General features: G+C 42.3%; 1 protein-coding gene and 1 pseudogene across 2 annotated transcripts in view; both read left to right on the forward strand.

Moving 5' to 3' along the window:
* PTGER3 (prostaglandin E receptor 3) overlaps window positions 1-16,073 on the forward strand; it is a 121,032-nt gene extending 104,959 nt beyond the window's left edge. Inside the window, exon 4 of the mRNA XM_079776180.1 lies at window positions 15,672-16,073. Within this exon, the coding sequence (XP_079632306.1) occupies window positions 15,672-15,732 (61 nt within the window). The 3' untranslated portion in view covers window positions 15,733-16,073. The remainder of the gene's footprint in view (window positions 1-15,671) is intronic.
* LOC307103830 (tumor necrosis factor alpha-induced protein 8-like protein 2) lies at window positions 10,069-10,589 on the forward strand (annotated as a pseudogene). The gene has a single exon. The product of its transcript is annotated as a tumor necrosis factor alpha-induced protein 8-like protein 2 (transcript).
* Window positions 16,074-17,113: the final 1,040 nt, after the last annotated feature.

Genomic DNA, 17,113 nt, shown 5'->3' on the forward strand with positions numbered 1-17,113 from the left:
TGCTCACAGCCCAGCTTAGAGGGTGTTTGGATCGGTACCATCAGGCAGAGGTGTCTGATTCTGCACGTGAGAGACCTCAGAAACTTCATCTGCAAGGGGACCAGGGAAAGCAGCTATCTACATGATCCCAGGATTCCTTTTTATTTTTCTCTCATCCCATCTTGGCTACTATCTTGATAGAAATCATGACATACTTGAAACTCATTTCAGAATCTCCTTTGCCCAAGACCCTTTCCAGTGTCCGCTGGGCACTTGTAATCTTTGACTTTGTATCCACTTCTGAATTCATCTCCATCAAAGTTTAATAATGCTAGTACTTAGCACTCTCTGCCTTCTGAGGAATCAGTAATGGCAGACACTAGCCAGAGCTTTTAAGGCATAATATAAAGAATCCTGTTGAGTTTGTCTGCACCAGCAATCCCTTCTCCATGATAACAAATATGCCTTACACTCACATCATGAAATGAGATTTTCAAAGAGCCATTACAGGTTTTCTCCCTGTACTTCCAAAAATCAAGTATTTTAAGAGATAAATATAGCTTTTTGTGTGAAGAAGGAATTGTTGCTTTGTGAGTTTTTTCTTCTTAACTGGGCATGAGGCAAATAATGGCAATGCATAGCTAGATCTGCTTAGTCTCACCAATATATGAGAATGTAAACTTTTTGGTAAAAAACAAAACAAAAAACATCTTAGCTGTGCCAAATCAAATCAAATTAGGCTAAGATGTGTTGTCCCATGACTTTGAGTCCTTGGAAAGCATCCCAATTTAGTCCATTAGAGTAACCTTCACTGGATTTCATATGCATAGACACATGCCTGGTGGGCAGAGACACGGTCTGAATTTGAGGGCAGGCATTTTGTAGTAAAGGCCACATCCCACAGTTCTGAGAGCAAACTTTCTCATGTGTTACTTTTCACAAAATTGCAAACCTGTGAGGAAAACAGCATGTGGAATATCTGCAGCAGGGTGTTGGGGCATTTTCTTTAATCAGCTTTTGTGACTCACTATTATTAATTTCTCCAAGTTAAAAGGGTCATATTTAGTATGTTTTCTAGCTCAGAAAATACAAGATTTATGTAGTAGAGAGATGCAATAGGTAATGGCAAGGAAATTAAACAAAGACTTTGAAGGCAGGCACCCGGGTTTGAATATAATCTCAGCCACCAGCTAACTATGTGACATTAGTTCAGTTATTTAAGCTCTCTAAGCTTTAGGTTCTTTCCTTTTAAAAGTACCTCAAATTATTGCCCAGCCAGCATGGTTCAGTAGTTGAGGGTCGACCTATGAACCAGGAGTTCACAGTTTGATTCCCCCTCTCCCTCCCCTGCCCCTTCCCTCCTCTTGTCAGGGCACATGCCCAGGTTGTGGGCTCCATCCCCAGTATGGGACGAGCAGGAGGCAGCCCATCAATGATTCTCTCACATCACTGATGTTTCTATCTCCCTCTACCTCTCCATTTCTCTCTGAAATCAGTAAATATCCTATCTAATGAAGAGGTAATATGCAAAATTACCGTTACTCTGTCACAAAGATGGTGGCACCCATAGCCACAAGATGGCGGCACCCAGTCCCCTTAGCCCCACCGGAGTCCCCCAGTCCTTTTAGCCCTTGCTGCAGAGAGGGGCAAGCAGGCCCCCGCAGAGAGCAGACAGCAGGGCCTCCGCATCAAGCAGGCAGGTCCGCAGAGAGCAGAGAATCACGGGGAGCGGGCCTAAGCCATCAGTAGGACATCCCCTAAGGGCTCCCAAATTGGAGAGGGTGCAGGTCGGGCTGAGAGACCCACCCCCACGCCTCATGCACGAATTTTGTGCACCAGGCCTCTAGTGTGTGAATATATATATATATATATATATATATATATATATATATATATATATTTATTTATTTATTAAAGTACCTCAAATTTTTAAAGTAAAAGATTAAATTAGATAAAGCACCAAGTATAAAGCTAGTGCTAAAGAAAATGTAAGTACCTGATAATATTACTGTGCTGATTTCACAGATGTGGAGATTTTAATTTTAATCAATAATTTGAGTAATGATCACAGCCAGAAACCATGACTAGATAGATGTTGCTTATTACATTGTGTTAAATGGGTTGGAGAAGATTCTGGAGACATGGAGATCCATCAGGGAGGCTATTACACTGTTTCACATGGGGAGTTGTCATTAAGATGGTGCCAGGGAGATGGAGAAAGAAACACTACTTAGGATTTGGCATTTGGAGGACAAATGCTGTAACTGATTGGCTATGGAGGCAAGAAATATCAAAAGAACTCAAATAATAACCCTTTTCATCTAATCCTTCTGATTGAAATCCACTGATGATGGGACACTGATGGGGCAGACTATTCTAATGAAGAGGTGTAAGACTGTAAAAAGACATGTCCAAGAATGACATGCTGGGCAGCATTTGTCTTCATTCAGCATCAACTGATATTCTTTGAGCATCTACTAGATTGCATAGAGTGCTAGGCATTTGTTTTTTTTTTTTTTTTTTTTTTTTTTTTTTTTTTTGTTTTTTTTTTATCTTTCATTCATTGCTTCTTTTTTTTTTCAATTTTTTTATTAAGGTATTATATGTGTACATATCTTACCATTGCCCTCCCCACACCCCCTTCCCATATATCCCCCCCACCCCCCAGAGTTTTGCATCCATTGGTTATGCTTATATGCATGCATACAAGTCCTTTGATTGATCTCTTATCTCCCCCACCTCTCCCTAACCTTCCCCTTGTAATTTGACAGTCAGTTTGATGCTTTACTGTCTCTGTATCTATCTTTTTGTTCAAGATTATAATGTTCTTTATTATCCATAAATGAGTGAGATCATGTGGTATTTTTCTTTCATTGACTGACTTATTTCACTTAACATAATGTTCTCCAATTCCTCCCAGGTTGCTGCAAATGATGAGAATTCCTTCTTTTTTATGGCAGCATAGTATTCCATTGTGTAGATGTACCACAGTTTTCTGATCCAGTCATCTGCTGACGGGCACCTAGGCTGTTTCCAAATCTTAGCTATGGTGAATTGTGCTGCTATGAACATGGGGGTGCATATATCCTTTCTAATTGGTGTTTCTAGTTTCTTCGGATATATTCCCAGGAGTGGGATTACTGGGTCAAATGGGAGTTCCATTTTCAGTTTTTTGAGGAAACTCCATACTGTTCTCCACAGTGGCTGCACCAGTCTGCAATCCCACCAGCAGTGCACGAGGGTTCCTTTTTCTCCGCATCCTCGCCAACACTTGTCGTTTGTTGATTTGTTGATGATAGCCATTCTGACAGGTGTGAGATGGTACCGCATTGTTGTTTTGATTTGCATCTCTCGGATACTTAGTGACGTTGAGCATGTTTTCATGTGTCTCTTGGCCTTCCTTCTGTCTTCTTTTGAAAAGATTCTATTTAGGTCTGTTGCCCATTTTTTTATTGGATCATTTATCTTCCTTTTATTAAGTTGTATAAGCTGCCTGTAGATGTTGGAGATTAAACCTTTATCAGTGATGCCATTTGCAAATATTTTCTCCCATGCAGTGGGCCTTCTTGTTGTTTTGTTGATGGTTTCTTTTGCTGTGAAAAAGCTTTTTATTTTGATGTAGTCCCATTTGTTAATTTTCTCTTTAGCTTCCATTGCCCTAGGGGCAGTGTCAGTGAAGAATTTCTTTTGGCATATGTCTGACATTTTGCTGCCTGTGGATTGCTCTAGTATTTTTATGGTTTCCCGTCTTATGTTTAAGTCCTGTATCCATTTTGAGTTTATTTTTGTGTATGGCGTAAGTTGGTGATCAAGCTTCATTTTTTTGCATGTATCTGTCCAATTTTCCCAACACCATTTATTGAAGAGACTGTCTTTATTCCATTGTATGTTCATGCCTCCTTTGTCAAATATTAATTGAGCATAGTGGTTTGGGTCAATATCTGGATTCTCTATTCTGTTCCATTGATCTATATGTCTGTTCTTGTGCCAGTACCAGGCTGTTTTGAGAACAGTGGCTTTGTAATACAGCTTGAAATCTGGTATTGAGATCCCTCCTACTTTATTCTTCTTTCTCAGGATTGCTGTGGCTATTCGGGGTCTTTTTTTATTCCAGATGAATTTTTGGAGAGTTCTTTCAAGGTCTGTGAAATATGCCGTTGGTATTTTAATGGGGAGTGCATTGAATCTATAGATTGCTTTGGGTAGTATGGACATTTTAATGATGTTGATTCTACCAATCCATGAACATGGTATGTTCTTCCATCTGTTTACGTCTTCCTCTATCTCTTTTTTCAGTGTCCTGTAGTTTTCCGTGTATAGGTCTTTTACCTCCTTAGTTAAGTTTATTCCTAGGTATCTTAATTTTTTTGGTGCGATGGTAAATGGGATTGCCTTTTTAGTCTCTCTGTCTGTAAGTTCACTATTGGTGTATAGAAAGGCCATAGATTTCTTGGCGTTAATTTTGTATCCCGCTACATTGCCGAATTCCTTTATTAAGTCTATTAGTTTTTTGACGGAGTCTTTCGGATTTTTTATGTACAATATCATGTCGTCTGCAAATAAAGACAGCTTTACTTGTTCTTTTCCAATTTGGATGCCTTTTATTTCTTCTTCTTGTCTAATTGCAATGGCTAATACTTCCAGTACTATGTCAAACAGGAGTGGTGAGAGTGGGCATCCCTGTCTTGTTCCTGTTCTTAGAGGAAATGTTTTTAGTTTTTGTCCATTGAGTATGATGTTTGCTGTGGGTTTATCATATATAGCTTTTATTATGTTGAGGTATGAGCCATCTATTCCCACCTTGTTGAGAGTTTTTATCAAGAAAGGGTGTTGGATTTTGTCAAATGCTTTTTCTGCATCAATTGATATGACTATGTGATTTTTATCTTTCAATTTGTTTATGTGATGTATCACGTTTATTGATTTGCGGATATTGTACCATCCTTGCATTCCTGGGATAAATCCTACTTGGTCATGGTGTATGATCTTTCTGATGTACTGCTGGAGCCGATTTGCTAGAATTTTGTTGAGGATTTTGGCATCTATGTTCATGAGGGATATTGGTCTGTAATTCTCTTTCATTGTGTTGTCTTTATCTGGTTTTGGTATTAGGGTGATGCTGGCTTCATAGAAGGAGCTTGGAAGTGTTCCTTCCACTTGAATTTTTTGGAATAGTCTGAGGAGGATAGGTTTTAGTTCTTCCTTGAATGTTTGGTAAAACTCTCCTGTGAAGCCATCAGGCCCCGGGCTTTTGTTTGCCGGAAGCTTTTTGATGACTGCTTCAATTTCGTCCATAGTTATTGGCCTATTGAGCTGTTTAGATTCTTCTTGATTGATTTTTGGAAGGTTATATTTTTCTAGGAATATGTCCATTTCCTCCAGATTGTCCAGTTTGTTGGAATAGAGTTGTTCGTAGTATTTTGTAACAATCCTTTGTATCTCAGAGGGGTCTGTTGTTATTTCACCTCTTTCATTTCTGATTTTGTTTATTTGGGTCCTCTCTCTTTGCTTCTTGGTGAGCCTGGCTAGAGGTCCATCAATCTTGTTTATCCTTTCAAAGAACCAGCTCTTGGTTTTGTTGATCTTATGTATTGTTTCTTTGGTCTCTATGTCATTTATCTCCGCTCTGATCTTTGTTATTTCCTTCCTTCTGGTTACACTGGGCTTTTCTTGCTGCTCTTTTTCTAGCTCTTTGAGTTGTAGGGTTAAGTAATTTATTACCATTGTTTCTTGTTTTTTGCAATAGGCCTGTAGAGCTATGAACTTCCCTCTCAAGACTGCTTTCGCTGTGTCCCATAGATTTTGGATTGTTGTGTTTTCATTGTCATTTGTTGCCATGATGTTTTTTATTTCTTCCTTGATCTCTCTGGTGACCCAGTCCTTGTTTAATAGCATGCTGTTTAGTCTCCATGTGTTTGATTTCTTTGGATTGTATTTATTGTAGTTGATTTCCAGTTTTATGCCACTGTGATCTGAGAAGATGCTTGATATAATTTCTATCTTCTTGAATTTGAAGAGACTTTGCCTGTGACCCAGCATATGGTCTATCTTTGAAAATGACCCATGTGCACTTGAGAAGAATGTATATTCTGTGGCTTTGGGGTGAAATGTTCTGAAGATGTCAATTAATTCCATCTGGTCTAGTGAGTCATTTAGGATTGCTGTTTCTTTGCTGATTTTTTGTTTAGAGGATTTGTCCAGTGGTGATAGTGGGGTATTAAAGTCTCCTACTATGATTGTGTTGCTATTAATCTCTCCCTTGATATCCTCCAGGAGTTTTTTTATGTATTTGGGTGCTCCTATATTGGGAGCATATATGTTTACCAGAATTATTTCTTCTTGTTGGATTTCTCCCTTTAGTATTATGAAGTGGCCTTCCTTATCTCTTGTTATGGCATTTACTTTGAGGTCTATTTTGTCAGATATAAGTATTGCTACCCCAGCTTTTTTTTCATTTCCATTTGCCTGAAAGATATTTTTCCATCCCTTCACTTTCAATCTGTGTGAGTCTCTTGTTCTGAGGTGGGTCTCTTGTAGACAGCATATATATGGGTCGTGTTTTTTTATCCATTCAGCTACTCGATGTCTTTTGATTGGAGCATTTAGTCCGTTTACATTTAAAGTTATTACTGAAAGGTATTTGTTTGCAGTCATATCTATTTTTGTGCCTGTATTCCTTCTTACCTGTTTATTTCTTCTTTTTACAGAATTCCCTTTAGCAATTCTTGCATTGCTGGTTTGGTGGTGATAAACTCCCTGAGGCTTTTTTTGTCTGCAAAGCTCCTGATTTCCCCTTCAATTTTGATTGATAGTCTTGCTGGATATAGTATTCTTGGATTCAGTCCTTTGCTTTGCAACACTTTGTATACCTCCTTCCATTCACTTCTAGCTTGTTGTGTTTCTGATGAGTAATCATTTGACAATCTGATGGGTGTTCCTTTGTAGGTAACTCTCTGTCTCTCTCTTGCCGCCTTTAGGATTCTCTCTTTATCATTTATATTTGCCATTGAAATTATGACATGTCTTGGTGTGGGTCTTTTGGGGTTGATCCTGCTTGGGACTCTCTTTACTTGCGTAACTTTTATCTTTCCCATATCCGGGAAGTTTTCTGTCATTATTTCTTCAAATAGATTTTCTAATCCCTGCTGCTCTTCTTGTCCTTCTGGCAGCCCTATTATACGCATGTTACTTCGTTTCATGTTGTCCCGAAGCTCTCTTAGGCTTTCCTCCTGCTTTTTAATTTTTTTCTCCAATTGCTGTTCAGCTTGAGCTTGTTTCTGTACCTGATCTTCTAACTCACTAATTCGGTCCTCTGCTTCTTGTAGTCTACTGTTGAAACTTTCCATGGTGTTTTTGATTGTAGCTATATCACTTTTCATTTCTTCCTGATTCTTGCATAAGTTGTTGATTTTCTCATCCATCCGATGTATAAATTCCATGACCATTACTCTGAACTCCTTTTCGGTCATGTTGCAAGCTTCATTTTCACTAATTTCCTTTCTTGGCGACTCCACATTTTCTTTCCTCTGTGAGTTATTTCGTTTCCCCATTCTGGCTATTACCAGAAAGCTCAAGCTTCTGTTTGCGTGGACCTGGGCCGTGTGCTGTGGGGACTTCGCTCCACCCTAGTTTCACTGAAGTGCTCTGACACTAGGATGTGTGGCTGTCTTTGGTTGGTGTGAACCAGACTTGCCCAGGATCAGTGTCCCCAGTGTTCTGTGTGGTCTCGTGTGCACATTTAGAATCAGGGGCCCTGTCTGCACCACACTGTTGGTATGTGCCGAGAATGAGATCCTTAGCATGTGCCAGGAGTCAGAGTTTCCCTGTGTCTGCACCAAGACTTGAGTGTCAAAGTCTCTGTTGCCTTGTGCGGTTTCTCGTTGAGAATCAGGGTCCCTGTGTGTGCACGCACCAACAATTGGGGTCGCTGGCTCTTAGTGTGAATGCGCTGTGAGTCAGGGATCCCAGGCAGCTGTGTCCGGTGTGCCAAATTCCCTGAAGTGGAGCTGCGTCCTGTGTGTGCTCTCTCTACTGAGCCAAACCGGCTAGAGCGCACATTCTTAAAAACCTGAAGGTGAGCCGGCTCAGTGCACTCTCCCAAAGTCCCAGAAGGGGGGCGGAGTCCGTCCTGCGCGCCAAATTCCCCAAAGGGAAGCCCCTCTGTGCACGCTCTTAAGAATCTCCGAAGGGGGAGCTGTGACCCGCGAGCCAAATTCCCCCAAATTCCCCGAAGGGGAGCCCTCTGTGCGCACTGACAGATTTCCCCGACGGGGAGCTGCTTCTGACCTGCGCGCGCGAGCGCGTGCCAAGTTCCCTAAGAGGGAGCGCGTCCCTGCACAAAGCTTGGCAGCTTGGGCTGGGGGCGGGTCTATCAGTTACTATGGCGCTGTCTGTGCGCGCGCCCGTGAGCAGCTTGGGCGAAGAGCGCGTCTATCAGTTACTATGGCGCTTTCTGCGCGCCTGTGGGCGCTCAGCAGCTTGGGGCAGGGGCAGGTCTATCAGTTACTATGGCGCTATCAGCGCCTGCGAGGAGGGGAATAGGCTTTTTGACTCACGGAATTCTGCCGGGAAGTCTGGATTCTTGTTGTTTGTTTGTCTGAAGCTGTGATAGCAGTTCTCTGTCCCCGGTGGCTGCAGGGTCCTGGTTTGTGTCAGAAGCCAGGATCCGAGTCTCAGGCAGCTCTGTTTCTCAAGATGGCGTGGTCTCTGCATCCGCACCAGCCGCCGAGAAGTGTCCGCTTTGTGCGCGGGGCTCCGCCGTCTAGGGCTGCCCTGTTCGGGAGCCCCTTGGAAGACCTGCAGAATCTAACTGACCCTATCTCATACACACACACACACCACACACATCTACACTCTCCTCTATGGGTTCCTCACTCACACTATCTCTCTCCCTACCTTCCTGCCGGTCGCCATCTTTTCCAGAAATCCGAGTGCTAGGCATTTGGTGCTAGGTATACATAATAAAACTTCACCAATTCAAAGGTATACAAAGAAATAATATCCATGCTTATCTGAACATCCTGGTTATAAATAACAAAAAGCTCACTTCAAACTAGCTTTAAAAAAAGGACTTTTATTGATGAATTAATTAATTGAAGAGCTTTAGAAACATGGATCTTGGTGATCAAGTGATGTATGAAGAATGTATGTTTGTTTTTTCTGCCTTTTGTTCTGCCTTCTGTATTGGTTTAATTCTCAGGAAGGTTTTCTGTTTCTGGTTGCAAGATGACCAATAAGTAGCTGCTCCAGGCTGTCATCCTTACTAGTTAAGCGATCTCTGTGTGTGTGTGGGGGGGGGGGGGGAGGGAGAGGCGGGAGGAGATGCTTCAACTTCTCACAACCTCTCAATAGTTCTAGCAAATATTGCTGATGGAGTTTGGATCATATTTCCCTTCTTGACCTAATTACTATGGCTTGGGGTTAGCCCCAATGAACCTTATGGGCTAGGATAAAAGCAAGTGGCTCCCACACACACACAAAAAAAAAATGATTGGAGTGTTATTGCTAGAATCATGGGAGAATTAATTGAGTGATCAAAAATTAAAGATGACAACGATATTATCAAAATGATTCAAGCAAGGCCTCCTTTTGTTGCAAATAACAGAAATCGATTTCTACACCAACGTGGGATTTGTTATAAGAATCTCATACAACCCAAGAGGAGGGAGTGCAATAGGACCTCACCAGGAATTGAAATGAGGAAATGAAAATGAATGGGCCTTAGGCAGTGGAAGCATATGCTCGTGGTAACATTGCTCCATCGTATAGCCTTCCCTGGAGACTCCAGGGACACACTCAGGTCTGTTGGTCTCTGGCTTGCCTCTGGCATCTCCAGCTTTAAGTTCATTCCATCTTCAGAACTTTCTCCATTGATCCCACACCCCAGCCATTTGTACTTTACAAGATTTCAAGGAACTGGGCAGCAAGCAAAGAAACAGTCAATTTGAGAACAGGGTCTATGTAATACCTCCTTATCATCTCAAAGAATCTTTTCCTTTTGACCTATGTCATACTTCCAGGAGGCTCTGGGGCCATACACTTTCTCGGTGACTGTATGAAGAACCAGAGGTTGAGCAGAGAGTAGGAACCATGGAGTCTTTCAGCTCAAAGAGTCTGGCACTGCAAGCGGAGAAGCTACCGAGTAAGATGGCAGGTCGGTCTGTAGCTCATCTCTTCACGTACGAGATAAGCAGTGAGGTGCTAGATGAGCTCTACCATGTGTCCAAAGAGTACATGCAAAGCCGGCCCCAGGCCCAGCGGGTCATCAAGAACCTCATCAAGGTGGCTGTCAAGGTGGCCGTGCTGCACCGCAGTTGGTGCCTGGGCCCCAGTGAGCTGGCCCTGGCTGCCCGCCATGACTGCACTCAGCTTTGGCGAGGTGGACCTCCCTTTTGAGGCCCTTGTGCTGGCTGGCCTGCTCACCGATGCCACATACTGCTGGTGCTGGTCAGCACCACCTCACACCCAAGTCACACAGCCACAGCCGCTGTGTGTTCTATCACTTCTCTGGCCCAGGCCTGCTCAAGGCCCTCTCCAGGCCTGACTTCACTCAGCATCTTGGCAAGATCTGTGATGGGCTCAGGAAGTTTCTGGATGAGGGAAAGCTCTGAGAGCCTGAACCCAGCACATTTCACCTTGATCTTGACTAAATGCCTGGCCCAGAACGCAGCAGACAAGGAATGAATGGGCTTTCTAACTCTGCTCATCTGCACTAAGGCTTTTCAGTCCTCAGGCTTCAGTCTTCCCCAAGACTGCTTTTGACTCTGACACCCCACACCCCCCAATTGACTGGTGGAGAAAAAACAACGAGGCTCGCTCCCACTCCAGCCCCAGAGCAGGAAACAAAGCTGCCTGAAAAGACAAGTGAAACTTGGATCTCTTATTTCCTCCATAGGGATGTTTGAAACAGGGAAGCCCTCTCCCCTAGGAACCCCTCTGGGGACACTAAAGACAGAGACGGAGAAGGGTCGCTTTGAGACATCCTAGGCTTGCAGTTCTAGGCAGAGCCAGGACAGACACCAGAGACTGTTCCAGAGTACAGGAAGAGGGGCTAGGGCACGGGAGAGGCTCACAGGGGAAATAAAACTACTAAGACATGAAAAGAAAAAAGAAAGAAAATTAATTGGCCTTACAGTTACCTCTATTTCTTTCTCCCTCTCTTCCTCCACCTCCTCATTCTCCCCCTTCTCCTCCTTTTGCTTTCTTCTTCTCTTCCCCCTCCTCCTCCTCCTCCTCTTCTCCTCCTCCTCCTCCTCCTCCTCCTCCTCCTCCTCCTCCTCCTCCTTCTCCTCCTCCTCCTCCTCCTTCTCCTCCTCCTCCTCCTTCTCCTCCTCCTCCTCCTTCTCCTCCTCCTCCTTCTCCTCCTCCTCCTCCTCCTCCTCCTCCTCCTCCTCCTCCTCCTCCTCTCTCCTCCTCCTCCTCCTTCTTCTTCTTCTTCTTCTTCTTCTTCTTCTTCTTCTTCTTCTTCTTCTTCTCCTTCTCTCTCTCTCTCTCTCTCTCTCTCTCCTCTCTCTCTCTCTCTCTCTTTCTCTCTCTCTCACCACCCATTAGTCCTTGTTTGTCTCGGCACATCTTCTGTATGTTGGCTATACCTTGCTTTTCAGTCCGATGTCTCTATTTCTCAACACACATGACTATCCCACAATTCTGGAGTTTATATTTCCTCAGTTTCAACCATCAAAAGAGACCAAGATTAGCTTCTCTTACTCTCAATTCAAAATTTATGAAACAGAATCTTATTAGTAAAACTTGGATCTAGTGACCACCCCAGTCCAACCAAGTGTGACATACAGACTGGGTTAAACCCGGCTATATAAGAACCTTGGCCCCTGCGCCTTTATTTATTTATTTCTTAAATTTCTTTATTGATTAAGGTATCACATATTTGTCCTCATCCCCCCATTCCCATCCCACACCCCTCACCACGCATACCCCCACCCCCCTGTTGTCCTTAACCACTGTTTAGGCTCATATGCATGCACACAAGTCCTTTGGTTGATCTCTCCCCTATATCCCCACCCTCCTCTACCCTCCCTCTGAGGCCCGACAGTCTGATCCATTCCTCCTTGTTTCTGGGTCTGTTCTTGTTCATCAGTCCATGTTGTTCATTATTTCCCCTAGATGAGTGAGATCGTGTGCTACTAGAAATACACTTATAAGAACCAAAAATGAGACAAGCAATAATGGTTATGCTGAAAGGCAAATGAATCAGTCTGTAGTGAGTTTCTTTCTGGGCCAACAGTTCTTTTGCGACCCAATTTCAATGTCAAACAGTTCCTTATGTGCACATGTCAGCAATGATATTTCAATTCTGGATGGTGGACAAATGGTGGTAATGCAGGTCCGACCCTCTCTGGTTTGGTCCTGGGCAACCTGCAGTGACACACAGCTGCTGACTGCTAGTATGGCAAGGCGTCATCAGCGTCTTCCATCTCTGGACTGCTTCTTTTCTGTCTTCATGGCTGGAGTAGTCCTGTCGATTCCTCTCTGTTGCCAGAATCCACATGGTCTCAGAGTTGTTTTCTGAAAATATACAAACATATTCTCAACCAAAAGTTAATAAAGGAATATTTCCTATAAATTTGACTTGGGATCCTTTTTCATTTTTTGCCCAAATGATTTTCCTCTGGCTTGTTTTGACACCATGTGTGTTTTTCATGGGTGTCTTGCTTTTAGCATTACAATTATTTTTCTAAAGTACAAATTTTCTAGATGTAATTTACTTACAGGATATTTTTCCTTACATGATATTCTTCTACTATTCCCCCTTTTTTTGATTTAAATATTAGGAGGCTTTTGAAAAATTTTTAATGTAGTCTTGATAGCTTTTAAATTTTATTTTTTGCACTATAATATGACTGCTTTAGGTTCATTACCTATTATGCAATTTTATCATGCGATGAACTATCAATAAAAATTTTAGTTAACACTTTAGGAACTGTTTTTTGTCCAATACTATTAATTTTTCTAGAATATTCACTTGCTTCAATTAGCCAATTTAAATTAGCCTGAAAACTTGACTACTATTTCACTGTCAAATTTATTACTCTAACAACAATCTTATTTTACCCTGTAAATATTAGTGGAAAGGATTATTTGCCTTCTTGAGTAGGCCCTGAGCATTCCTGGTGGTAGGCTGGATTTAGATATCAAAAATCCACTTCCCCTCAACATGGGTTCAAGACAACTCAAACAATTCTTGTTGCAGTGAGAAGGCAGCTGCTGTCGGCCAAGGCTCTGTCTGTTACCCGGGTCCCTATTTGAGCTGGGCATGGGACGTTAAGCAGCCATGGGGGCAGGAGACTTCCTTCAGAAGGGGTGAGGGTTCAGGCCCCTGCTAAGTTAGGGGGGTGAGGGTCTGTGCCCCACCTCTGTTGACCCCCAAGTTCTCTCCTGATGGCCCCTCTGCGACTGTCCCTGTCTTACGTTGTTCCTTCCCTGAGGAATCTTACCCATCTCTGGCTAACCAGCCATCCTCCGGTGGCCCCTCCACCTTTAGAGTAGGCTCACGTCTCTGGAAATAGCTCCTGTAGAACAGAGTGGTGGGAGGAGTGTTGAGGTGAATGAAGGGGACAGGGTAGGGGAAAGGCTCAGTTTGAAACAGACCTTCCTGTCATTATATCCACATACCAATTCTGCCTCTTTAATGTCCTTGAATCTATTTGTCTATTTCCTCATTGCAACTAAATTAGTCCAAGCTGTCCTATTGAACAGCTTATTCTAATGCTTTCTTGTTGCCCCCAGATTCCCCCACCAGAATCTATTCCCTGTGCAGCCAGAGTAACCTCTCCTCCACACCAGTTCTCCACGGTGCAGCCAGAGAGCTATTTCTAAAGCACACACATAATCGGCACATTGTTGATTGGAAGTTTTAGGAGTTTCTCACTTGTCCCAGAATAAATTCCAAATTTGTAAGCACCACATATATTTCCCTTAATAATCACAGCCCTTTATCCCTCTATTTTATTCTTTGTTCAGTTCCATAAATGTACCCTCCATAGCAGAGTACATAGGCATGAGATTAGACTTCAGTGGAAAAAGACACAAGCCTCAATGCATTAGTTTTTATTGCTGTGTAAGAAATTGTCACAAATTCAGGAGCTTCAAGCAACAACCATTTGGTTTCTCACATTTCTGTAGGTTGAAAGTCTAGGATAACGTGGCTAGAATTTTTGCTCAGGGTCTTACAAGGCAGAAATCAAGAATCGGTTGACAACATTCTCATTTTGTGTTCAAGGTCCTTTCCCATGTTTGTTTCTGTTATTGGCAGAATTCAGTTTCTTGTTATTGTGGGACTGAGGTCCTGTTTCTTTGCTGGCTCTCAGCTGGGGCCTCTTTCAGCACCTTATGACCACCTGCATTCCTTCTCACATGACCCCCTCCATCTTCAAACCTACTACAGCATGTTGAATCCTTTTCATACTTCACATCTCTCTGATTTCTTCTGCCACCAGTTAGAAAAAGTTCTTGCCCTAGCCCAGTGGTCGGCAAACTCATTAGTCCACAGACACAAATATCAACAGTACAACGATTGAAATTTCTTTTGAGAGCCAAATTTTTTTAACTTAAACTTCTTCTAACGCCACTTCTTCAAAATAGTCTCGCCCAGGCCGTGGTATTTTGTGGAAGAGCCACACTCAAGGGGCCAAAGAGCTGCATGTGGCTCGCGAGCCGCAGTTTGCCGACCATGGCCCTAGCTGGTTTGGCTCAGTGGATGGAGTGTCGGCTTGTGGACTGAAGGATCCCTGGTTCGATTCTGGTCAAAGGCACATGCCTGTATTGTGGGCTCAATCCCCAGTAGGGGGCGTGTAGGAGGCAGCCAATCAAGAATTCTCTCTTGCCGAAACCAGTTTGGCTCAGTGGATAGAGTGTTGGCCTGCGGACTCAAGGGTCCCAGGTTCAATTCCGGTCAAGGGCATGTACCTTGGTTGCGGGCACATCCCCAGTAGGGGGTGTGCAAGAGGCAGCTGATCGATGTTTCTAACTCTCTATCCCTCTCTCTTCCTCTCTGTAAAAAATCAATAAAATATATTTAAAAAAAAAAAAGAATTCTCTCTCATCATTGATGTTTCTCTCTCTCCCTCTCCCTTCCTCTCTGAGAAATAAAAATATATTTTTAAGCATTTTTTAAAAAGTTCTTTGCTTTAAATAGTGTTATTAGATAAGGCCCGCCTAGATAATCTCCCTGTCTTATGATTTACTATGCCATATGGCAACATAATCATGGGATCTCTATATTCTCAGGGGATTAAGGCAGAGCATCATTGGAGGGGTAACACTTTAGAAATTTTGCCTAGTATATTCAGTGTCTTGGAGTGGGTGGCCAAGAGATGACTTTTGTAAATGAAATTTAACAGGCACATGAAAGAGCATTAGAGATTGTAAATTTCTGGCCATCTACTTTTGGGTAAAGACATGATAGTCTTTTATTAGGTTGAGATGCAAGTCATTTTTCTTATGTTTCATAGCAGAATGTCAGTTCCCAACTGACTGGCCTCTAACTGGTTTAATACATCTCTTCCTAATCAACATCCTTGAAGGTATACATTTCAGGAAGTCTCCAGAGAGCTCACTGTTGACATGACTGTTACTTCCTAATTAGAAAAAAGGATGTGCATGATGAGTAATAAGCAAAAGAGACACGTGAAATATATGCTCTGACTAATAACATTTCCCAAACTCATTTTTCGTAGGCCACATTCCCATGTGAAGCATCTCTTCATCTATCAAGGAGGGATGGCCAAGAAGACTTGATCAGGAACACGAGCTGATCAGTGAAAGATCTTAGTGGTATCCATGAACCTGTGGGAAAGAAAGAGTGTTCTTTCCAGAACACTGTTGATAATTGGCAACCCAGTCAAGTGTTTACTAGTGTGAAAGAAAGGGCAAGGGTGGAAGGGAAGAGAGGCTAATAAAGTTCTTGAGAGGATTGTTAACAATGTCCAGGAGGCCTGGGAAATATTCTTCATAGAAGTTAGTGCCAGAAAATTCTTCTGTTCTGAAAAATAGGTTTGCTTTTTATTATCAAATATGGAGAGCTATGTAATCATTCATGTTTCTGTTTTACCTTGGCTGCCAAAATTTCAGAACTAATAGCTGTGTATCTCCTCCTTGTTCCTGGGAGATTTTCCTCCTTTTTTCTGTACCTGGTTGTTTATATCTTTTATTCTTTATTTTGGCTATTTGTATTTATGGCATACAAGTCTTCATGTATATTATTTAAAAGCTTTGTAGAAGTAAGGAAGTATGTTTTATAAATATAGAAAATATAACATGTTAGAGTATGTAGCAAAAATGTGCAAAATGAGGGATTTAATATCTTAACTGCAACTGAAAAATAGGTATATGTAAAAATATATAGCGTTAGAAAAAGATAGTGAAAACACCTGGAAAAGCCCATGAGTGGAATAGCATTGGGAGAAAAGAAACCTAGTTTAAGAGAAGAAGGAAACACTATTAATATAGTAACAAAAATAACACCTTTTAACTTGGGAGGCAATGTTTACCTTTTTTCTTAAAAAAAATTTACAATATGTTTTCTTCAATTACACTTTATATTTACTATTTGTATTCATTTCAAGTGTGACAACATAGCGGTGAGACAATCATATATTTTACAAAGTATTTCCCCCAATATTTCCAGTACCCAAATGAGCCATACACATAGTTAGCATAATAGTGTTAACTACATTTCATACACTGTATTTTACATCCCGTGACTATTTTGTAACCACCAGAGACTATGTTCACTTTAACATTACTGTAAGCTCATACCCCTTCATTATTTTTTGGTGGGCAGCACAGGTACTCATTGACCTCTTTGAGAATATTGATGGCAATTATGGCCTCTATTCTTACAAAAATTCTATATAATAAAAGGGTAATATGCAAAGCAACCGAACGGCGGAACGACTGGTCACTATGACACGCACTGACCACCACAGGGCAGCCGCTCAAAGCAGGAGCTGCCCCCTGGTGGTCAGTGTGCTTCCACAGGGGGAGCAACACTCAGCCAGAAGCCTGCTCATGGCTGGCAAGCACAGTGGCAGTGGTGGAAGCCTCTCCCACCTCTGCAGCAGCACTAAGGATGTCCAACTGACAGCTTAGGCAGGGAGCGGGCCTAAGCAGTCAGTCA

The sequence above is a fragment of the Cnephaeus nilssonii genome (genome assembly GCF_951640355.1).
Source record: "Cnephaeus nilssonii genome assembly, chromosome: 7".
Taxonomy (NCBI): Eukaryota; Metazoa; Chordata; class Mammalia; order Chiroptera; family Vespertilionidae; genus Cnephaeus; species Cnephaeus nilssonii.